We start from the raw sequence: 25,478 nt of genomic DNA on the forward strand, positions 1-25,478 counted from the left end.
TATTACCAACAGTTTAAAATTCCCCTAGGTCTCTTCCAGCCACAATGCCCTTTACCCTTCACAAATAACTAGTATCTGTACTTCTGTCACTGAAAATTAGTTTTACCTGCTTTTGGATGTTATGTAAATGGAAAAGCATAGTATGTGCACCTAGAGTTAATCTATTTTTGAACTTTGTTTAAATGTACTCTTTTGTCTCTAGCTTTCAGTCAACATTATGTTTGCATCAATAAATTTTTTCTTTTGCACTTTTTACATTGATGAATATTATTGATATGTAAAAGTACATGAAAGTACATGGAAAAATAACAGTATGAAAATGATGCAAAGCAAGTTAGAATACAATACCTAGGTAATTAATAATACAAAGATACTAATTTTGTACCTGTTCTAATTTGCTTTATGACATACAACTGATAATTTTTAATTGATTTAACTTCTGACTTTCTTTTGAATACCTAGGGTCAAGATTTGATTTTAAGGCTTTAATGAAAATTGTTTAATAGATGTTTCTTTTTTTATTATAAGTTCTAGGGTACATATGCAGAATGTGCAGGTTTATTACATAGGTATACATGTGCCATGTTGGTTTGCTGCACCCATCAACTCATCATTTACATTAGGTATTTCTTCTAATGCTATCCCTCCCCCAGACCCTCACCCTCCAACAGGCCCTGGTGTGTGATTTTCCCAACCCTGTGTCCAAGTGTTCTCATTGTTCAATTCCCACCTGTGAGTGAGAACATGCAGTGTTTGGTTTTCTGTCCTTGTGATAGTTTGCTGAGAATGATGGTTTCCAGCTTCATCCACATCCCTGCAAAGGACATGAATTCATCCTTTCTTTCTGGCTGCATAGTATTCTATGATGTATAGGTGCCACATTTTCTTAATCCAGTCTATCACTGATGGATATTTGGGTTGGTTCCAAGTCTTTGCTATTACGAGTAGTGCCACAACAAACATATGCATGCATGTGTCTTTATAGTAGCATAATTTATAATCCTCTGGGTATATACCCAGTAAAGGGGTCGCTGGGTCAAACGGAATGTCTAGTTCTAGATCCTTGAGGAACTGCCACACTGTTTTCCACAATGGTTGAACTAATTTACATGCTCATCAACAGTGTAAAAGCATTCCTATTTCTCCACATCCTCTCCAGCCAGCATCTTTTGTTTCCTGACTTTTTAATGATCGCCATTCTAACTGGTGTGAGATAGTATCTCATTGTGGTTTTGATTTGCATTTCTCTGATGACCAGTGATGATGAGCATTTTTTCATGTGTCTGTTGGCTGCATAAATGGCTTCTTTTGAGAACTGTCTGTGCATATCCTTTGCCTACTTTTGATGGGGTTTTTTTTCTTGTAAATTTGTTTAAGTTCTTTGTAGATTCTGGGTATGAGCCCTTTGTCAGATGGGTAGATTGTAAAAATTTTCTCCCATTCTGTAGGCTGCCTGTTCACTCTGATGGTAATTTCTTTTGCTCTGCAGAAGCTCTTTAGTTTAATTAGACCCCATTTGTCTATTTTGGCTTTTGTTGCCATTGCTTTTGGTGTTTTAGTCATGAAGTTGTTGCCCATGCCTACGTCCTGAATGGTATTGCCTAGGTTTTCTTCTAGGGTTTTTACGGTTTTAGGTCTAACATTTAAATCTTTAATCCATCTTGAATTAATTTTTGTTTAAGGTGTAAGGAAGGGATCCACTTTCAGCTTTCTACATGTGGCTAGCCAGTTTTCCCAGCACCATTTATTAAATAGGGAATCCTTTCCTCATTTCTTGTTTTTGTCAGGTTTGTCAAAGATCAGATGGTTGTAGATATGTGGTATTACTTCTGTGGCCTCTGTTCTGTTCCATTGGTCTATATATGTGTTTTGATACCAGTACCATGCTGTTTTGGTTACTGTAGCCTTGTAGTATAGTTTGAAGTCAGGTAGTGTGATGCCTCCAGCTTTGTTCTTTTTGCTTAGGATTGTCTTGGCTATGTGGGCTCCTTTTTGGTTCCATATGAACTTTAAAGTAGTTTTTTCCAATTCTGTGAAGAAAGTCATTGGTAGCCTGATGGGGATAGCACTGAATCTATAAATTATCTTGGGCAGTATGGCCATTTTCACAATATTGATTCTTCCTATCCATGAGCATGGAATGTTCTTTCATTTGTTTGTGTCCTCTTTTATTTCCTTGAGCAGTGGTTTGTAGTTCTCCTTGAAGAGGTCCTTCACATCCCTTGTAAGCTGGTTTCCTAGGTATTTTATTCTCTTTGTAGCAATTGTGAATGGGAGTTCACTCATGATTTGGCTCTCTGTTTGTCTGTTATTGGTGTATAGGAAAGCTTGTGATTTTTGCACATTGATTCTTGTATCCTGAGACATTGCTGAAGTTGCTTATCAGCTTAAGATTTGGGGCTGAGATGATGGAGTTTTCTAAATATACAATCATGTCATCTGTAAACAGGACAATTTGACTTCCTCTTTTCCTAATTGAATACCCTTTATTTCTTTCTCTTGCCTGATTGCCCTGGCCAAAACTTCCAACACTATGTCGAAAAGGAGTGGTGAGAGAGGGCATCCCTGTCTTATGCCGGTTTTCAAAGGGAATGCTTCCAGCTTTTGCCCATTCAGTATGATACTGGCTTTGTCATAAATAGCTCTTATTATTTTGAGATATGTTCCATCAATACCTAGTTTATTGAGAGTTTTTAGCATGAAGGGCTGTTGAATTTTGTCAAAGGCCTTTTCTACATTTATTGAGATAATCAAGTGGTTTTTGTCTTTGATTCTGTTTATGTGATGAATTACGTTTATTGATTTGCATATAATGAACCAGCCTTGCATCCCAGGGATGAAGCCAACTTGATCATGGTGAGTAAGCTTTTTGATGTGCTGCTGGATTCAGCTTGCCAGTATTTTATTGAGGATTTTTGCATTGATGTTCATCAGGAATACTGGTCTAAAATTCTCTTTTTCTTCTTGTGTCTCTGCCAGGCTTTGGTATCAGGATGACGCTGGTCTCATAAAATGAGTTAGGGAGGATTCCCTCTTTTTCTGTTGATTGGAACAGTTTCAGAAGGAATGGTACCAGCCATTCCTTTGTACCTCTGGTACAATTTGGCTGTGAATCCGTCTGGTCTGGGACTTTTTTTGGTTGGTAGGCTATTAATGATTGCCTCAATTTCAGAGCCTGTTATTGGTCTATTCAGAGATTCAACTTTCTCCTGGTTTAGTCTTGGGAGGGTGCATGTATCCAGGAATTTGCCCATTTCTTCTAGATTTTCTAGTTTGTTTGCATAGAGGTGTTTATAGTATTCTCTGATGGTAGTCTGCACTTCTGTGGGGTCGGTGGTGATACCCCTTTATCATTTTTTATTGCATCTATTTGATTCTTCTCTCTTTTCTTATTAGTCTTGCTAGCGATCTATCAATTTTGTTGATCTTTTCAAAAAATCAGCTCCTGGATTCACTGATTTTTTCAAGGGTTTTTGTGTCTCTATCTCCTTCAGTTCTGCTCTGATATTAGTTATTTTTTGCCTTCTGCTAGCTTTTGAATTTGTTTGCTCTTGCTTCTTTAGTTCTTTTAATTGTGATGTTAGGGTGTCAATTTTAGAATATTCCTGCTTTCTCTTGTGGGCATTTAGTGCTATAAATTTCCCTCTACATACTGCTTTAAATGTGTCTCAGAGATTCTGGTACAACGTGTCTTTGTTCTCATTGGTTTCAAAGAACACTTTTATTTCTTCCTTCATTTCGTTATTTACCCAGTAGTCATTCAGGAGTAGGTTGTTCCGTTTCCATGTAGTTGTGTAGTTTTGAGTGAGTTTCTTAATCCTGAGTTCTAATTTGATTGACAGTTTGTTGTGATTTCTGTTCTTTTACATTTGCTGAGGAGTGCTTTACTTCCAACTATGTGGTAAATTTTAGAATAAGTGCAATGTCATGCTGAGAAGAATGTATATTCTGTTGATTTGGGGTGGAGAGTTCTGTAGATGTCTATTAGGTCCACTTGGTGCAGAGCTGAGTTCAAGTCCTGGATATTCTTTGTTAACCTTCTGTCTCGTTGATCTAATATTGACAGTGCGGTGTGAAAGTCTCCAATTATTATTGTGTGGGAGTCTAAGTCTCTTTGTAGTTCTCTTAGGACTTGCTTTATGAATCTGGGTGCTCTTGTATTGGGTGCATATATATTTAGGATAGTTAGCTCTCCTTGTTGAATTGATCCCTTTACCATTATGTAATGGCCTTCTTTGTCTCTTTTGATCTTTGTTGGCTTAAAGTCTGTTTTATCAGAGACTAGGATTGCAACCTCTGCTTTTTTTTTTTTTTTTTTTTTTTGCTTTCCATTTGCTTGGCAGATCTTCCTCCATCCCTTTATTTTGAGCCTATATATGTGTCTCTGCATATGAGATGGGTCTCCTGAATACAGCACACTGATGGGTCTTGACTCTATCCAATTTGCCAGTCTGTGTCTTTTAATTGGGGCATTTAGCCCGTTTACATTTAAGGTTAATATTGTTATGTGTGAATTTGATCCTGTCATTATGATGTTAGTTGGTTATTTTGTCTGTTAATTGATGCAGTTTCTTCATAGCATTGATGGTCTTTACGGTTTGGCATGTTTTTGCAGTGGCTGGTATCACTTATTCCTTTCCATGTTCAGTGCTTCCTTTAGGAGCTCTTGTAAGGCAGGCCTGGTGGTGACAAAATCCCTCAGCATTTGCTTGTCTGTAAAGGATTCTATTTCTCCTTCACTTTTGAAGCTTAGTTTGGCTGGATATGAAATTCTGGGTTGAAAATTCTTTTCTTTAAGAATGTTGAATATTGGCCCCTACTCTCTTCTTTCTGGCTTGTAGGGTTTATGCAGAGAGATCTGCTGTTAATCTGATGGGCTTCCCTTTGTGGGTAACCCAACCTTTCTCTCTGGCTGCCCTTAATACTCTTTCCTTCATTTCAATCTTGATGAATCTGACAATTATGTGTCTTGGGGTTGCTCTTCTTGAGGAGTATCTTTGTGGTGTTCTCCGTATTTCCTGAATTTGAATGTTGGCCTGCCTTGCTAGGATGGGGAAGTTCTCCTGGAAAACATTTTGAAGAGTGTTTTCCAACTTGGTTCCATTCTCCCCGTTGCTTTCAGTACACCAAATGTAGATTTGGTCTTTTCACATAGTCCCATATTTTTTGGAGGCTTTGTTCCTTTCTTTTCATTGTTTTCTCTAATCTTGTCTTCTCGCTTTATTTCATTAATTTGATCTGCAACCACTGATATCCTTTCTTCTACTTGATCGAATCAGTTATTGAAGCTTGTGCATGTGTCACAAAGTTCTTGTGTCATGGTTTTCAGCTCCATCAGGTCATTTAAGGTCTTCTCTACACTGTTTATTCTAGTTAGCCATTCGTCTAACCTTTTTTCAAGGTTTTTAGCTTCCTTGTGATGGGTCAGAACACGCTCCTTTAGCTCGGAGAATTTTGTTATTACTGACCTTCTGAAGTCTACTTCTGTCAACTTGTGAAAGTCATTCTCCATCTAGCTTTGTTCTGTTGCTGGCAAGGAGCTGCAATCCTTTGGAAGAGAAGAGGCACTCTGGTTTTTAGAATTTTCAACTTCTCTGTTCTGGTTTCTCCTCATCTTTATGGTTTTATCTGCCTTTGGTCTTTGATGTTGGTCATCTACTGATGGGGTTTTGGTGTGGATTTCGTTTTTGTTAATGTTGATGATATTCCTTTCCATTTGTTAGTTTTCCTTCTGAGAGTCAGGTCCCTCAGCTACAGGTCTATTGGAGTTTGCTGGAGGTCCACTCCAGACCCTGTTTGCCTGGGTATCACCAGCAGAGGCTGCAGAACAGCAAATATTGCTGCCTAATCCTTCCTCTGGGAGCTTCGTCCCAGAGAGGCACCCACCTGTATGAAGTGTCTGTCGGCCCCTACTGGGAGGTGTGTCCCAGTTAGGCTACACAGTTGTCAGGGACGCACTTGAGGAGGCAGTCTGTCCGTTCTCAGAGCTCAAACACCATCTCTTCAGAGCAGTCAGACAGGAATGTTTAAGTCTGCAGAAGTTTCTGCTGCCATCTGTTTAGCTATGCCCTGCCCACAGAGGTGGAGTCTAGAGGCAGTAGGCCTTGCTGAGCCGTGGAGGGTTCCACCCAGTTCGAGCTTCCCGGCCACTTTGTTTACCTACTCAAGCCTCAGCAATGGCAGACGCCCCTCCCCCTGCTAGGCTGCAGCCTCGCAGGTCTATCTCGGACTGCTGTGCTAGCAGTGAACAAGGCTCTGTGGGCGTGGGACCCGCCAAGCCAGGCACGGGAGAGAATCTCCTGGTCTGCCGGTTGCTAAGACTGTGAAAAACACAGTATTTGGGTGGAAGTGTCCTGTTTTTCCAGGTACAGTCTGTCACGGCTTCCCTTGGCTAGGAAAGGGAAATCCCCTGACCCCTTGTGCTTCCTGGGTGAGGCGATGCCCTGCCCTGCTTTGGCTCGCCCTCTGTGGGCTGCACCCACTGTCCAGCCAGTCCCAATGAGAGGAACCAGGTACGTCAGTTGGAAATGCAGAAATCACCCGTCTTCTGCATGAGTATCAATAGTTTAATCTCATTACTAGACTTTATTCCATTATATAAAGACAGTATATTTTATTTATTCATTCTACTGCTAATAGACACGTTTCTTTTAAGTTTCGGTATGTTTCACATAATGTTCATATTGTGCTTTGGCACAAAAACATATGTATATCTGTTGGGTGTATGTCTTGCATGGGTATTGCTGAGTCATGAGAAATGCTTATGCTTAAAAGGTTTGATAGATACTACGAAATAATTTAAAGAGTGTATTGGCCAACCTACACTCCTACTAGCAATGTATTAAAAGTTTTGTTTTCCATTTTAGTCATTCAAATGAGTATATGATATATCTCACTGTATTTTAATTTGCATGTTCTTGATGATTAGTGACGCTGGAGACCTTTTTGTATGTTTTTGGTTATGTAGAAATCCAGTTTTGGCCAGGCATAGTGGCTCATGACTGTAGTAATCCCAACACTTTGGGAGGCCTAGGGAGACAGATTGCTTGAGCCCAGAAGTTCAAGTCTAGCCTGAGCAACATGGTAAAACTCTGTTTCTACTAAGAATACAAAAAAATTAGCCAGGCATGGTGGTGCACACATGTAGTCCCAGCAACTGAGGAGGTTGAGGTGGGAGGATCACTTGAGCTCAGGTAGTCAAGGCTGCAGTGAGCCACGATTATTATTATTATTTTTTTTTGAGATGGAGTCTCGCTCTGTTGCCCAGGCCGGAATGCAGTGGCCGGATCTCAGTTCACTGCAAGCTCTGCCTCCTGGGTTTACGCCATTCTCCTGCCTCAGCCTCCCGAGTAGCTGGGACTACAGGTGCCTGCCATGTCGCCTGGCTAGTTTTTTGTATTTTTTAGTAGAGACGGGGTTTCACTGGGTTAGCCAGGATGGTTTCGATCTCCTGACCTCGTGATCCGCCCGTCTTGGCCTCCCAAAGTGCTGAGATTACAGGCTTGAGCCACCGTGCCCGGCTTGGGCCAAGATTATACCACTACACTCCAGCCTGGACAACTTGTCTCAAAAAAAAAAAAAAAAAAAAGGAAAAGAAAAGAGAAATCCACTTTTGTGAAGTACATTTGCTCAGTTTTTTACAGAGATGAAAATTGTCTTTGCTACTGATCTGTGGATGCTGTTTATGTATTTTAGATCCAAGCTCTCTCTATATATACATATCCATCCATCCATATATATATATATCTTCTGTGATTTTTTGAATAATGAATGAGTTTTGAATTTTACCCAATACTTTTCCTGTATTTATTGAGATGATTATTCTTTTATTTGTACAGTGTAGTAAATCATTCATTCATTAATTTTTGAATGGTAAATCAACCTTGCATTTATGGAATGAGGTATTATCATTTTTATAGATCACTTGATTCAATGTACTAATATTTTGTTTAAGACTTTTACATCTATGCTTATGAGATATGACTTGTAATTTTCTGTTATTACAGTATCCTTTATATTTTTTTTTTTTTTTTTTTGAGACGGAGTCTTGCTCTGTCGCCCGGGCTGGAGTGCAGTGGCCAGATCTCAGCTCACTGCAAGCTCCGCCTCCCGGGTTTACGCCATTCTCCTGCCTCAGCCTCCCGAGTAGCGGGGACTACAGGCGCCTGCCACCTCGCCCGGCTAGTTTTTTTGTGTTTTTAGTAGAGACGGGGTTTCACCGTGTTAGCCAGGATGGTCTCGATCTCCTGACCTCGTGATCCGCCCATCTCGGCCTCCCAAAGTGCTGGGATTACAGACTTGAGCCACCGCGCCCGGCCAAGTATCCTTTATATTTGACTTGAAGGTTTCTCTGTTCTCATAAGCCAAGTTGGGAAAAAAAGTTATGATACATTCTTTTTTTTTTCTTTTTTTTTTTTTGAGACGGAGTCTCACTCTGTCTCCCAGGCTGGAGTGCAGTGGCCGGATCTCAGCTCACTGCAAGCTCCGCCTCCCAGGTTTACACCATTCTCCTGCCTCAGCCTCCCGAGTAGCTGGGACTACAGGCGCCCACCACCTTGCCCGGCTAGTTTTTTGTATTTTTTTTAGTAGAGACGGGGTTTCACCGTGTTAGCCAGGATGGTCTCGATCTCCTGACCTTGTGATCCGCCCGTCTCGGCCTCCCAAAGTGCTGGGATTACAGGCTTGAGCCACCGCACCCGGCCTATGACACATTCTTTTACCATTTCTCTGAAAGAGTTTATAAAAAGATTTGTGTTATTTCTTCCTTAAATATGTGGAAGTATTCAAAGGTGAAATCTGGGCCTGGAGATATCTTTGTGAGATTTTAAACTACAAATTCTATTTTAATAGATTTTAATCAGATTTCCTACTTCTTGAGTTAGTTTAACTGAGTTGTATTTTCAAAGGAGTTTGTCCAATTGATCTTAAATATCAAATTTATTGGTATCAATTTATCCATAACAGCCTTTTTTTTTTTTTTTTTTAAAAGAAGGAGTCTTGCTCTTTCGCCCAGGCTGGAGTGCAATGACGCAATCTCGGCTCACTGCAACCTCTGCCTCCCAGGTTCAAGCGATTCTCCTGCCTCAGCCTCCCGAGTAGCTGGGAGTACAGGCGCATGCCACCATGTCTGGCTAATTTTTTGTGTTTCAGTAGAGATGGGGTTTCACTGTGGTTAGCCAGGATGGTCTCGGTCTCCTGACCCTGTGATCCACCCGCCTCAGGGTATCCTTTTAATCTGTGCAGTATCTGCAGTGATACCCACATTTTTATTCTTGATATTGACAATTTCTGCTTTTGAAAAAAATTTTTTTTCTTGATTATTCTTTCTTGTTTACTTATTTTTTTAATTCTTTTCCAGGAGCCAAAATTTGGCATTGTAGATTTTCCTCTACTGTACAAATGATCTCGATTTCATTTATTTCTTTATTATTGTCTTCCTTCCATTGTCTTGAGGTTTAATTAGATGGGTTTTTGGAGGTTTTTCCTACCTTCTTGAGATGAAAGTTAAGATCATTTCCAAACCTGCTCACTTTCTAATGTATGCACTTAAAAGCTGTAAGTTTTTCTCTTAGGATAATTTTAATTGTACTCCATGTATTTTGTTATATCATACTCATTACCATTTAGTTCAAAATGTTTTTACACTTTTATTGTAATTTAGAAATATGCTGCTTAATTTCTAAACATTTGAGAATTGTCCACTTATCTTTTTGTTCATTTACAGCTCAATTCCACTGTGGTCAAAAAACATACTACCGATATTTTCAATCCATTGAAATTTACAGGGACTAGCTCCATGGTTCAGCACATGATTAATTTTATCAAATGTTTCACATGCACTGGAAAAGAATGTGCATTTAGCAGCTGTAGGACATAGAGTTTAATATATGCCAATTACATCAAATTTTTCTTATCACTTGTATCCTTCCAAATTTGTCTTCCAGATACTGAAACTAAATATTAGAGGCTTCTAATGTTAGAAGTTTTATATTTCCCTGATGGTTTGACCCTTCATTATGATATACCTTTATTTGAAGTGATGCTTCTTGCCTTAAAGTACACTTTATAACATCTTTCTATTGGTTATTCTTTGCATGCCATCTATTTCTATCCTCTTGCTTTCAATCTTTCTACAGTTTTATATTTAAGTATGTCTCTTATGAATATCATATCACTGAGATTTTTCAGTTGATTTTAACTTGGTCTCCTATTTGGAGCATTTACCCTTTTAACATTTAACATGATCACCAATATATTTCAATCTATATCTGTCAATCTGCTATTTATTTTTTCTTTGTCAACCTGTTTTGTGTTTTTCTCTAATTTCTTACCTTCTTTTATAATACATTAATAAACTACTTTTGTTTTTCCACTTTATTGTCTTTATTAGTTTTAAGTTATATATTCTTTTTCTTGGTGGTTACTTTAGCAAATATTCACAAAACATTTAAGTCTAATATATTTCTAGCATGCTTACCAGTTTCCACATGACACAGAGACCTTAGAATATTTTGACTTCACTTAACCAACTGTTTTTGTGTTGTTGTCATGCATTTTAATTCTGTATACACTTTAAGCCCCACAAGACATTATGACTGTTTTCAGCCACTATACATTTATATTTATGCATATTATTTACTCTTTCTACTGCTCTTCATTCCTTCCTGTATTTCTGTTTCCATCTGAGACCATTTTCCTTCTTTCTGGAGAACCTCCTTTAGTATTTCTTCTAGTGCAGGTCTGCTGGTGACAAATTCTGGTGCAGGTCTGCTGCTGAGTTTTTGTTTGAAAATGTCTTCACAACACTTTCACTGTTGAAGGGTATTTTCACTGGGTACAGAAATCTGGGTTGTCTTTATTTTTACACTAAAAGATAACAAGTCACTGTTTTCTTGGCTTCCATCACTTCTGTCCAGAATTCAGTTGTCAATTGTCAAGCAATTTCATTGCCCCTTTGGGTAATGCTTATTTCCTTCTGAATGCTTTTAAGAAATTTTTTTGTTTGTTTGGAGCACTGTGCACATCTAGGTGTAGTTTTCTCTATATTTGTCCCACTTTAGGTTAAAAGGTTTTTATGAACCTGTGACTTGCTGTGTTGGCCATTATCTCTTAAAATGTTGCTTCTGCCTTGTTCTCTCTACTTTTTTCCTGGACTCCAATTATATACATTTTAAGAACCTTCATTCTTTCCCCTATGTCTCTCACATCTATTTCTGTATTTCTCCATTCTCTTTGCTCTCCATGCCTGGATATATCTACCAACCTATCTTTCGGTTCACCAAATTTCTCCTCTTTTTTTCTTGAGACAGGATTTCACTCTGTTACCAGGATGAAGTATAGCGGCATGCTCACAGCTCACTGAAGCCTCAACCTCCCAGGTTCAAGTGTTCCTCCTGCCGTGGTCTCCCTAGTAGCTGAGACTACAGGAATGTGCCAACATGCCCAACTGATTTTTGTATTTTTAGTAGAGACAGGGTTTTGTCGTGTTGCCCAAGCTGGTCTTAAACTCCTGGGCTCAGGTGATCCACCCAACTTGGCCTCCCAAAGGGCTGAGATTACAAGCATAAGCCACCACGCCTGGCCCAAACTTCTCTTCTGCTATGATGATTAAACCTATATTTTCAGTTTATAATTTTAACTCCATTTTGCATTTCCGGAACTTCCATTTGATTTAAATATATATATTTTTTTTAAAATATATATATATTATATTTTAATATATATACTATATATAAATAATATATATACTTTAAATAATATATTATTTATATTATATATATTATATATATAATATATATATATTATATATATAATATATATATAATATATATATATATAATATATAAAAATATATATATATATATATATATATAAAAATATATATAAATATATTATATATATTTATAAATATATATAAATAATATATATACTTTAAAATATATATATTTAAATATATACAGTTATCCCTTGGAGAATGGTTCCAGGACACCCTCCCCGCCCCCTACGGATACCAAAATCCATGGATACTCAAGTCCTTCATATAAAATGGTGCTGTATCTACATATAACAGATATACTTCCTCCTGTATACTTCAAGTCAGCCCTAGATTACTTATAATACCTAATATAATGCCTCGCATTATTTTATTCTGTGGATTCAACGTAGTATTTAATACACAGAAAATTGAAGTTTTACTTTTTGGAACTGTGTGCAATGTTTTTTCCCAATTACTGTTTTTTTTTTTGAGATAGAGTCTTGCTCTGTCACCCAGGCTCGAGTGCAGTGGCAGGATCTCAGCTCACTGCAACCACCTCCTAGGTTCAAGCGATTCTCCTGCCTCAGCCTCCTGAGTAGCTGGGATTATAGGTGTCCACAACTACACTCGGCTAATTTTTGTATTTTTTGTAGAGAGGGGGTTTCTCTGTTGGCCAGGCTGGTCTTGAACTCCTACTCTCAGGTGATCCGTCCACCTCAACCTTCCAAAGTGCTGGGATTACAGGCATGAGCCACCATGTCCGGCCCCCAATTACTTTTGACTTGTAGTTGGTTAAATTCACAGATATGGAACCCATGGATACAGAGGGCCAACTGTATTTCAGTTCTTTGGCTAACTTCTCCATCTTTGTATCTATTATTTAAACATATTAATTAAAAATCCCTTAACATATGCATTTGGTAATTCACTAACTGGGTTACCTGTAAGTCTATTGATATTGCCCACTAGTTTTTCTCTTAGTCTTATTTATGTCTGAGATTATATGGAAAAAAGTTACAAAGGCTCTGGATGATGCTATCTTTCTAGAGAGGCTTCACCCTATTCTTTCTGATGGGTGGCTTATTAGAAAAAGGAGCAGATCACCTTAATACACTCAAGGAGTGGCTCAAAGTTAGTTTGTAGTTTTTGTTAAGCTCAGTTTATCAGTAGTTTACTCCCATTCCTAGAGTGTACTTCTTCAGAAGTCTCATTGAGAGTCTACAGTATTGCCTAGGGCCCCTCTCTTAAAAAGGGGATACTATAATTTTTCTCTCCTTAGCATTGAGAGACTGCAGAAAACTTCAGTCTTCTTTTCTGATTAACGTCTTAGACTTTAAGTTTAAGAATTCAAAAAACAAAATGCCTTGAGTGGAAAACCTCTGAGCTTCATGTTGCCTTCTGCAGATGACTGGATCATGGTCCCTCAAGTCCTGTCAGTCCCAGATTTCAACTTTTGTCTCTAAAGTCCTATGAGATTGCTAAATGCTCTGCTGGCTTCTCTGAATCTTAAATGTGGCCTTCTGCCCAGAATATTGGTTTCTTGTCCTACAGCAAAAATTGAAAAATTTCCACTAGAAGAAAAAGATCTCACAGATCTAGATTCACTACTCTGCATTCTCTTCTCTCTAAAATCTAGTCTCCTAAGGTACAATTTCCCTGGCAGTTCCCTGATGCTTGCCAACAAACATTTTTAGTACTGGTCTGACACAAGCTACTTCATCTTAGCTGGAAGCAAATGTCTCACTCATATTCTTTGCATTTTAATTCCTGAATTAAATTTCTCTCTGTACTTTACCATGACTGGTCTACTGCAAACAACATGGACACACATTTATATTTCAGATATACATGCTATTGTAACAACTGTCAGTATGTGATTAATGAACAAGAAAATGTTGTGATCATACATCAATAAAAGCCTGAATTTTTTAAAAAAGATTACTTCCTTGAAACATAAGGTATCAAACAGTATGTGTACAATATATTTTAGATCTCTGTGTACCCAAGAGATATATGTAAAAACAACAACCATCCATGCTGGTGAATTTTGCTATTCATGTTTAAATTTGTTGATCTTTAATTGTAGCTTACTGCATTAAGGATAATTCCTAGGAAGATTTATGAGTGTTTAAGGAAGTATGAAACCTCAATGCAGTGTTCTTCAAATTGTGGCTTATGAAATTAATTTAGTAACTCACATATAGTAATAGTAAAGTAATTCTATGAAAATCAATTCAGTTTTGTACATATATCACCAAACATGTGAACTGGATCATGGCATAAAACATATTTCTTACTGTGATTTGTGGTCAAAAAGTTTAAAAACCACTTTTCTGTAAAACTACCAAAAAGGCCTTAATTTATTTCCATAAGGCACAAAAGACCAACAGGTCTGTTATCTATTACTGATAAGAAGATAATTTCTTACCTTTTTAGAGCACTTGGCTGTGGTTTTCAGACAGCATTTCTTATGGCAAGCATACTTGCATACTGAAAAATAGGTGAGGAATGCAACATTTTTAGAAATTGGCACATCAATGATAAGCACTTATCAAGTATACTTTATTTTAGACTTACTTGCTGTACTATGACATACATACTTTGTACAATGGTATAATTAAAAAGAATTTTAGCCCATTCTATTTGGTATAATGACATTGAAAACATGATCAAAATTGCTAGCCACAGTCAATGAAAAAGCTTTTTGTTCTTTCAAAATTGCTCATCCTGCCCCTATGCCACACAGTACCACTCCCCAATAAATTCCAGCAGGATACTTATATTTGTGGTTTGATTCACAAATTAGTGTTCATGTTCCACCACATATATGCTCTACAACATACTAAAATCTCAGAAATGCCTAGTAAGAATCATTCCTATAGATAAGGAAGGCATTAATGTCAAAGACCCTTCCTGAAATGAAAACAAATTGGGTAGCACAATAAGATATAAGAAAGGTCTTATTTATCATCTCTAAAGGTTCAGAACAGAGCTCTGAAGAACCAGAACATGAAGAATATTCAGTTGTGACTGGGAAGATGGCATAAAGAAAAGGTTCAGAGCTAAAATAATTTAGAGAAGTGGTGATAACCCAGGGTGGCTGGGCAGCTGGTGAACAGGCACATTAAGAGGAGGGTACTGAGAACACAGCTGCTTATTCATTTTGCTATACCAGCTCTGGCTTCTGTCTACCAATACCTGAATATCCTTTCTTGAGCTTGTAAAATATAACTTGTAGGCTTTTGAAGGCCAAGATCAAGTAAAGGAGGCCATGTCACTGTACTGGTGAAATCATCAGGATAACAACAAAGAAAGTTAGCTAAATCTATTAAAATATCAAATCATGCCAGGCACAGTGGCTCATGCCCATAATCCCAGCACTTTGGGAGGTCGAGGCAGGTGGATCACTTGAGGTCAGGAGTTCAAGACCAGCCTGACCAACATGGTAAAATCCTGTCTCTACTAAAAATACAAAAATTAGCTGGGTGTGGTGGTGGGTGCCTGTAATCCCAGCTACTCGGGAGGCTGAGGCGGGACAAGCACTTAAACCTGGGAGGCGAAGGCTGCAGTGAGCTGAGATTGTACCACTGCACTGCACTCTAGCCTGGGCAACAAAGTTAGACTCCATCTCAAAAAAAAAAAAAAAAAAAAAAAATCAAACCAACCCAACAGTCATAAAAAAGAAAATCATTTAAATTTTTAGCTTTAAGTTACAGAAGAAACTAAACCTACAAGAATCATAGTTACACTAAAGAGTCAAATACATTTCAAACTACTTCCTATTTTCAGACTCATGATTTTTTAGACTACTGATAATAAAACCAAAGCAAAACTGCTGCTGAACCATGGAATAAGTAAATATATAGTAATAGTGGCAATTTTTCTGTGGCAAACTGCTGTCATACCGGATCTGGTCCTTTCCTGGTATTTGCTTCATTCAATTTTAGCCCACTAGTAAAAGCGAAGCTTCACAGAACTAATAATAGCACCAGAGCAGATGTATAAAATGAGTGGAGGCTAAAGGTCCACTGTGAGCCAGAACCAAGTTGATCTACAAAGAATCTCTACTCACATTTTAGGATTTATATATTTTTATATATATTTATATATATATTTATACGTGAAATAATACATATTATATATTTATATATTTTATATATTTATATTTTTCTACTGTAATCTGCTAAAAGGATTACAGTAGGAAAAGTACCTTTCTCACTATAATCTAAGAATTTATTCATTTATCCATCCATCCATCCATCTATAAGTCTATCTAACCAACAAATATTTATTAAAACTTACTATGTGCCATCATTGTTTTAGGTACTGATGATATATATTTTAAAAAAAAGACAAATAAGTTTCCTGACCTATAGAGCATATATTTTAGAGGCATAGACTGAAAAACAAGAAAACAAATACTTAATGTAATTTTGGGTGGTAATGAGTTCTATGAAGACTATTAAGTCTGAGTAAAAGAATAGAGAATTTTGGGGGGTGGGGAGCGGACACAGTGGCTCACACCTGTAATCCCAGCACTTTAGGAGGACAAGGCGGGTGGATCACCTGAGGTCAGGAGTTTGAGACCAGCCTGGCCAACATGGCAAAACCCTGTCTCTACTAAAAACACAAAAATTAGCTAGGCATGGTGGTATGTGCCTGTAATCCCAGCTACTTGGGAGGCTGAGGCAGGGAGAATCGCTTGAACCTGGGAAGCAGAGGTTGCAGTGAGCTGAGATCATGCCACTGCACTCCAGCCTGGGCGATGGAGCAAGACACCATCTCAAAAAAAAAGAATAGAGAATTTGGGGACAGGGTAGCATTTAAACTGGGGGTAGAAAAGAGAGCTCTCTGAGAAGGTGAAATTTGAGTGTAGGCATGAAGTAATTGAAATATGAAGTCATACTAAAATCTGGGAGAAGACCATTTTAGACAGAGTGAATTACATGTACAAGGCTCTCAGTGACCAAATAACATCAAAATGTCTGGTTTAGATACAAAGAATAGGTGAAGAGAGTATAGCAAGAGATGAGGCTAAAAATTTAGGTAGTGTAAATAACTCCTTTATACGAAAGGAGAATAAGACAACTCAAGGAAATAGAAATGTCAGTGGTTAAAAATATTCCTCAAAGATCTCTCATACTTACATTTGCAAACAGAGGCTCGGTCCATTATCCATATCAAAGAAGAACAGTATTCACAGTATGTGGGGATGCTATATTGGGTGGCTTTAAAGATGTGACCATTGTGTTCTTCCACCTGAATGAGAAAATTTAGCTACTTATATTAAAGCCAAAACAGTAAATGCTGCCCTAACATGGTGGGAAATTCTTCAATCTCTTGTTAAGTCTTCACTAGGCACTAATTCTAGAGGGACAAGTATGATCTTCTGAGAAATAATATAAAAATAAAATATATTTTTCCTGCTTTCCAAAAGCTAACAATCTAGATAAACATGACCAAATTATATGAAAAACAGAAAGCAACACAACAGACATATAACAGCTATCTTGTATGACTCTAATGTTACATTAAAAGCAGCAGTTCTCAAAGTATGTTTTCTTTTTTTGACTTTTTTGTTTTTTTCATTTTTTTTTTTTAAGACTTAGTCTTGCTATGTTGCCCAGGCTGGAGTGCAGTGGCGCTATCAGCTCACTGCAGCCTCCGCCTCCCGGGTTCAGGCAATTCTCCTGCTTTTGCCTCCCAAATAGCTGGGATTATAGGCACCTGCCACTGTGTCTGGATAGTTTATATAAACACTGGATTTTTTAAATTAGTGACAGCGTTTCACCATGTTGGCCAGGCTGGTCTTGAACTCCTGATCTCAAGTTATCCGACTGCCTCAGACTCCCAAAGTGCTGGGATTATCGGCGTGAACCACTGCTCCCAGCTAAAATATATATATTTTTTGTAATCTCAGGAAATTTTTACAGTTGAAAATTACTGATGACCTCAGAGAGCTTTTGTTTACATGAGTTACACCTGTTATTTACTATGCTAGCAATTAAAGCTGAAAAAATTTAAAGTATATATTCATTAATTTATTTTAAATTAACAATAAAGGTATTACACATGAACATAGCATTTTAATTAAAAACAACTATATCTTTAAAGCAAAAAAAAAATTAGTGGCAAAAGCGGTATTGTTTTACATTTCTGTAAATTTCTTTAATGTCTGAATTAATAAAAGACACCTGGATTCTCACATCTACTTCTGCACTCAATCTGTTGCAATATGCAGTTCAGTTTGAAATATACGAAGAAAATCTAGCTTAATACAGATATGAAAGTGGAAAATGAAGGAATATATTTTTAATTAAAATTTTTTTATTTGTATAAATGTATGTGGTACAAATGTAATTTTGTTACATGCATAGGTTGCACAGTGGTGAAGTCAGGGCTTTTAGGGTATCAACCACTCAAATAACGTGTATTGTACCCATTAAGTAATCTCTCATCAGCCATCCCTTTCCCAACCCCCCTCAGTCTTCTGAGTCAGTGGAGTAATATTTTAACAGTCCTTTCAGATAGTAATACGGCACCAAAACTTTACAAATGGTAACTTACAAGTAAAAAACCATAACCAATGAACCCTTCATGTCCTATGACAGCAAAATCTATTGTTTTGGACTTAATTAAAATTTAAAACTTCAACCTTCAAAGACATCATTAAGAAAAAAAAATAAACCACAGACTCGGAGAAAACATTTGCAAATCATATATCTGATAAATGACTTCTACTCAGAATATATAAAGAAATGTTACAACCCAATAATAAGGCAATCTAACTCAAAAATGGGCAAAATACTGAATAGATGATTCATCAAAGAAGCAGTTCAAATGGCCAATGGGCACATGAAAAGATGTTCAACATCATTAGTTGTCAAAGAAATGCAAACTAAAACCACAATGAGATGCTACTTCATACCTACCAGAATGGCTATAACAAAAAAGGTAGACAATAGCAAATGTTGGTAAGAATGTAGACAGACTACAACCCTCAGGTACTACAGGTGGGATTGTAAAGTGGTTCAGTCACTTGGAAAACAGCATGGAAGTTTCTGAAAACTGGAAGCATAGAGTTGCCATTTGACCCAGAAATTCCACTCTCAGGTTTATACACAAGATAACTGAAAATGTACGTCCACGAAAAAACCTGTACGCAACTGTTCATAGTGGCATTACTCATGGTAGCCAAAAATACAAATACAAAGCAACTCAAATGTCTACCAACTGATAAAAAGGATAAATAAAACGTGACATATCCATGCAATGGAATTCTATTTAGCATTAAAGAAGACTTAACTACTGATAAACACAATGATACAGATGAACTTCAAAAACATTATGCTAAAAAGCCACATGCAAAAACCACAGTGTATGATTCTATTTACATGAAATATCCAGAAAAGGCAAGACTATAGAAACAGAGAGTAGTAGTGCCTGAGGCTAGTAAAGAGCAGTGATTGTGAACTGGCATGAAAATCCTTTTGGGATTTTTCTAAAATTGGATTGAGATGACGGGAAAACTGAATTTACTGAAATCACTGAATTGTACACATAAAAAGGGATAAATCTGTGTTAAGTAAATTTACCTCAAGAAAGCTGGTTTACAATACCAACTGGTCTATTTTGTATTTGGACATTTTACCTATACATGATTTTATAGTGGTACATGTTGATCATTTGGAATATACTGATTCACTAAATTAAACTTCCAAATGTTGACACATTTCATTATACACTAGTAGAAAGTCGTAGTCCTTAACTTTATCACTGACCTCATTAGAAAACTTGGCAGACACAAGTTTTCCAAAATTTGAATTTTTGCTTGAATTCACAAGTTTCATCACTGGTAATAAGTATCGTCAGTTGTTTTCCTTGAAGTGACAGGATAACTGCTCATGCCAAAATCTTAATGAATAGTTCAAGTAAAAATAATGTTCTATGAAAAAAGTGGCTAGAAACATGTTGCCACAAAAACTTGTTCATGAATTCTCATGGAAGCATTATTCAAACAAAAAGCAGAAACAATTGAAATATCCTTCAATTAATAAACAGATAAATAAAATGTTATATATGCATACAACAGAATATTTGGCCTTACAAAGGAATGATGTACTGACACATGTTACAACACGGATGAACCTTGAAAACATTATGCTAAGTGGGAGAAGGCAAACAAAAAAGGCCATATACATGATTTTTTAAGTCAATATGAAATGTTCAGAATAGGCAAATCCATAGGGACAGAAAGTAGCTGGTGGTTGTGAGGGGCTAGGAGGAAGAGAGAAGAGGGATTGAGTGAGTGTTCAGAAAGTACAGTTTCTTTTTGGGATAATGATCTCAAACTATATAGTGGTAATGATTGCTTAACATAGTGAATATACTAAAACCCACTAAATTGTACACTTTACATAGTCAAAATGGCTAAATGGTTAAATTTTCTTATATGAATTTATCTCAATTTTTAAAAATGCTACTAGATCAGCCTGCAATCTAATTGTACAAGTAATTTCTTGAGACAACCATCATATCATGGTTTTGCATCTTTCCCATTTCATTACACAGAATATTAAAGAGACGTGAATTCAAGAATCAAAATTTGATGCAATTAACATTTTTATTATTTCACCTTCTTAAGTAAAGCTTCTTTATTTTTCTTAAACTATGAGTGTGTGACTGTAAAAAATTATAACGCCCATTAACAAAGTTTGCAGGCACTGCCTTGATTCATGTTGACGGCAGTTTTACCCATGTTTGCTTTTGTGTCAACTCAATGAAAAAGGAAAATGATGTTTTATTATTATGAAAACAGTTGTGATACCATAAAATCCCTAAAAGTCTACCAGAAACTACTGTAGACCACACTTTGAAACACTGGATCATATATAAACCAGACATAGTCTCGAGTTTATATAGATGATATATGTTTATTAATGATCTAGTACAAAAGGATATACATGATACTGTTAACTATAGTGATTATCCGAGCTGAGATAAAACATTCAATAGTAAGTGTAACATGACTGGGCATGGTGGTGTGTGCCTGTAGTCTGAGCTACTAGGGAGGGTAAGGTGGGAGGATCACTTGAGCTCAGGAGTTTCAGGCTGGTCTGGGCAACATAGTGAGACCCCATCTCTTAAATAAATAAATGTATGTATGTAACATGAAGATTTTTTTTTAACCTATATATGAAACACTTTAAAACCCTCTTGAAGGACACAAAAATAGACTTAATCAGAGGAAAATATACAAAATAATGAAGATGCCAGTTCTCTCTACATTAATTTATAAATATAAGGTAATAGAAATAGAAGTACTAATAGATCTTTTTTCTGCTCAAACTAGACAATCAAATAGTTGGAATGGCTCACGACTATTTGGATCAACTAATGAAACAGGATAAAAAAATCCAAGCAGGCCGGGCGCAGTGGCTCACTTGGGAGGTCGAGGTGGGTGGATCACAAGGTCAGGAGTTTGAGACCAGCCTGACCAACGCGGTGAAACTCCGTCTCTACTAAAAATACAAAAATTAGCCGGGCGTGGTGGCACACACCTGTGGTCCCAGCTACTCAGGAGGCTGAGGCAGGAGAATCGCTTGAACCCGGGAGGTGGAAGTCGTGGTGAGCTGAGATCGCACCACTGCACTCCAGCCTTGGTGACAGAGCGAGATTCTGTATCCAAAAAAAAAAAAAAAAAAAAAAAAACCCAAGCATAATGGGAAATTTAGAATATAAAAAAGGTGACATCTCAAAGTTGATGAGTAAAGATGAACTTTAAAATAAATGATGTTGGCCGGGCGCGGTGGCTCACGCCTGTAATCCCAGCACTTTGGGAGGCCAAGGCGGGCGGATCACAAGGTCAGGAGATCCAGACCATGGTGAAACCCCGTCTCTACTAAAAAATAGAAAAAAAATTAGCCGGGCGCAGTGGCGGGCGCCTGTAGTCCCAGCTACTCGGGAGGCTGAGGTAGGAGAATGGCGTGAACCCGGGAGGCGGAGCTTGCAGTGAGCCGAGATTGCGCCACTGCACTCCAGCCTGGGCGACAGAGCGAGACTCCGTCTCAAAAAAAAAAAAAAAAAATTAAAATAAATGATGTTGCCGGGCGCGGTGGCTCAAGCACTTTGGGAGGCTGAGATGGGCGGATCACGAGGTCAGGAGATCGAGACCATCCTAGCTAACACGGTGAAACCCCGTCTCTACAAAAAAATACAAAAAAACTAGCCAGCGAGGTGGCGGGCACCTGTAGTCCCAGCTACTCGGGAGGCTGAGGCAGGAGAATGGCGTAAACCCAGGAGGTGGAGCTCACAGTGAGCTGAGATCTGGCCACTGCACTCCAGCCTGGGCGACAGCGAGACTCCATCTCAAAAAAATAAATAATAAAAAATAAAAAATAAAATAAAATAAATGATGTTGGTAGCCATTGATAAGAGGCAAAATTAGATTCATATCTTATACTGTACCCCAGGACAATTCCATAAAGATTGGAATTTAAAAGTAAAAAATGTGACCACTAAAAGAAAACACTGAGAATTCCTTTATAACCCTGTAGTGAGGAAAGTCTTAACTATGACTCAAAATTCAGAAGCTATGAAAAAAAAAAGATTCATAAGTTTAATTTCTTAAAAATCTTCCACATGGCAAAAAACATAATAAGCCAAGTGAAAAGAATGACAAACCAGGAAAACATACTTTCAACTTATATCACGAAGGGGAATCTCTCTAATGCACAGAGCTGCTACAAATTGAGATGGAAAAGACCAAAACCAAAAGAAAAATGGGTAATGAACAAAAACATACAGACTGCAGTTAAAAAAAAAAAAAAAGTAAATGGTACTTAAGCATAAGAAAAGATACTCAATCTCACTGATAGTATGAGAAAAGCAAAGAAAAACTGTGTAGAGATACAAACTACAAAATGAGACTACCTCTATTACAGAGAAATGAAGCAGTATTTATTTATTTATTTATTTATTTATTTATTTATTTATTTTTTGAGACAGAGTCTCGCTCTGTCACCCGGGCTGGAGTGCAGTGGCCGGATCTCAGCTCACTGCAAGCTCCACCTCCCGGGTTTACGCCATTCTCCTGCCTCAGCCTCCCGAGTAGCTGGGACTACAGGCGCCCACCACCTCGCCCGGCTAGTTTTTTGTATTTTTTTAGTAGAGACGGGGTTTCACCGTGTTAGCCAGGATGGTCTCGATCTCCTGACCTCGTGATCCGCCCGTCTCGGCCTCCCAAAGTGCTGGGATTACAGCCTTGAGCCACCGCGCCCGGCCTGAAGCAATATTTATGAAAATAACAAATGCATTCACCCTATGACCCAGTAATTTCAATTCTAGGAGTCCATAACAAACACATACACACATGGTTATTCATTGTGTCACTCTTTGTAATGGCAGAAGACTAGAAGCAGCCTAATAGTACAGTAAGGAATGGTAGCCAGTTGTGAAATAGATTTCTGTGTATAGCTATTGTATTAGTTTTCTATTGCTGCTGCCACAAATTACCATAAATTCAGTGGCTTAAAATAACACCTGTCATTTGTTATCTCACAGTTCAGTAAGCTAGAAGTCTGACACTTCTCAGAGTCAGAGACTTTTAGTCTCACCAAGCTAAAATCAGATATTGACAAGGGTGTGTGCCCTTCTGGATGCTCTGCAGAACAATCTGCTTTCAATCTCATTCAGGTTGTTGGTAGAATTCAGTTCCATGTGGTTGTTGGACTGAGGTCCTATTTCCTTGCTATTAGCTGGTAGTTTTTCTCAGCGTCTAGAGGCCACTCACATTCCCTTGCTCAACACCCTCCTTTCTCCATCTTCATAGACAGCAAAAGAGGACTGAGTCCTTCTCATGCTCGTATTTCTCTGACTTCTTCTATCTATGTCTCCCACATCGTCTTCTACCTCATCTCTCTGACTGACTCTTCTCCCTTCTTCTTCAGCTTTTAAGGGCCTATGTGGTTACACTGGGCTCATCTGCATAATCCAAAATAAACTGTTATGTTCAAGTGAGTTAATTAGCAATCTTAATTCTATTTGCGAAGTCCCTTCACAGCAGTACCCAGATTATGTGTGAATGAATAACCAGGTGACAAGAACCTTAGAGGGAACATCTTTAGAATTCTGTCTACCATAGATAGAGAAGGGTTTTCTGAATACATTGTTCAATGATAAAAGCAAGGCACAAAAGAATACTATGCTGTTATTATACAACATGCTATGTTTTATGTGAGAAAGTTTATACTGGAGAAAGAAACGCTAGAAAGTTAAATAACAAACAAAAATTTACCACTAGAAGACAAAGGTTGTGGGTTGGAGTTAGACTTCTCAGTATATATAATTTTAAAAAAGTTTGAATGGTAAAAATATATCTATTAGAAAAAACACTGTAAAAATAAAATATATCAGTGCAGGCTAAGGAATTCTTCTTTTATTCAATAGTTTTACTCTTATTTAGTTTGATGCTCTATCACAAATTTGTCCAGTGGGACTTCCTTTGAGCTAAATAAATAAAAAGAGAATGTTTGTCTTTAGAGCAAAAATTCAACTAATAAATGTAGAAAGAATGATGGAATTTTAAAAAATCACTATTGAGCAACCATCACAGCAATTGATTCGGTCAAGAATCATCAAGGAATAACAACACTAGTAAGAGTTTGAGGAATAAAAGGATATTTATTTACATGGTCTGAAGTATATCCCCAGAAGGTAATAATTACAAGGGAAAATAGTAACTTTGCTGAGTTTTGTGAAATATCCTTGCAGATATTAACCACAATAGGACAAACAGACATCATATATCTCCTGATATCACACAATGAAAAATCATGGCATTTCTTCTGTGGTGTTTCATGCCAAAAATGTGTAACCTGAATCTAATCATGAGGAAATATAAGACAAACTCAAATGGAAAAACATGTTATAAAATAACTGACCTATGTTCTTCAACAATGCCAATGTCATGGAAACTAAAAAGGCTAAGGAACTGTTCTTGATTAAAAGATTAAAAAGGCATAACAAGTGTAACAAACTTCTTGTTATAAAGGAATGATACTGGGGCAAATGGTGGAATCTAAATAAATCTGGGTTAAGGGATACAGTTATTTGTACTTCTCTTGCAACTTTTCTGTAACGCTGCAATTATATTTGTCAAACAAAAAGAAGGGGAGAGGAGGGAAGGGAAGGAAGGTAAAACCAAAATGAAACAAAAAGAACTGATCCAGGACAGTGAGACGATTATGGCTGCTAGAACAAGTTGGTAGAGAGCAGTGAAAAATAAGGCTGGACAGCAGTGTAGCGGGGACCATGAAAGCCTTTCAAGTCATTCAACATTTACTCATTCAACTAAACATTTATAAATGCTTACTATGTGTCAGGAACTGGCATGAACCAGTTGTTGTGGAAAAGAATGCTAACTGCCTACTAATATCCATTCTTTCTTTCTTCCTTAAATACGAATTTCCCAAGCCCTATCTGGGCACGTGATAATCTATCTAAACTTTACTTCTCAGCTTCTTTTGCATCTATAAATGGCTGCATAAGTAGCTCTGAATAATGAAATGTGAACATAGGTGATGAGTGACACTTTCAAGCGATGCCTAACATTATGGGCTCTCTTGTTATTTTTACTGTCCTGCAAGCTAAGATGGTAATCAAGAAATTGAGACCTGGAGCAGTGATTTTGAAAGTATGTGTTACTTTCACGGTAAAAGTGGTT

General features: G+C 37.5%; 1 protein-coding gene across 15 annotated transcripts in view; it reads right to left on the reverse strand.

Moving 5' to 3' along the window:
- Positions 1-25,478, reverse strand: part of MYO9A (myosin IXA) — a 308,489-nt gene that overhangs the window by 35,719 nt on the left and 247,292 nt on the right. For all 15 annotated transcript variants that reach the window (XM_008016030.3, XM_038010113.2, XM_008016029.3 and 12 more), the window contains 2 exons: positions 16,903-17,014; positions 14,184-14,245 (listed from right to left, as the gene is read on the reverse strand). In XM_008016030.3, the coding sequence (XP_008014221.3) occupies positions 14,184-14,245; positions 16,903-17,014 (174 nt within the window). The remainder of the gene's footprint in view (positions 1-14,183; positions 14,246-16,902; positions 17,015-25,478) is intronic.

This window comes from Chlorocebus sabaeus, chromosome 26 (genome assembly GCF_047675955.1).
Source record: "Chlorocebus sabaeus isolate Y175 chromosome 26, mChlSab1.0.hap1, whole genome shotgun sequence".
NCBI classification, from domain to species: domain Eukaryota; kingdom Metazoa; phylum Chordata; class Mammalia; order Primates; family Cercopithecidae; genus Chlorocebus; species Chlorocebus sabaeus.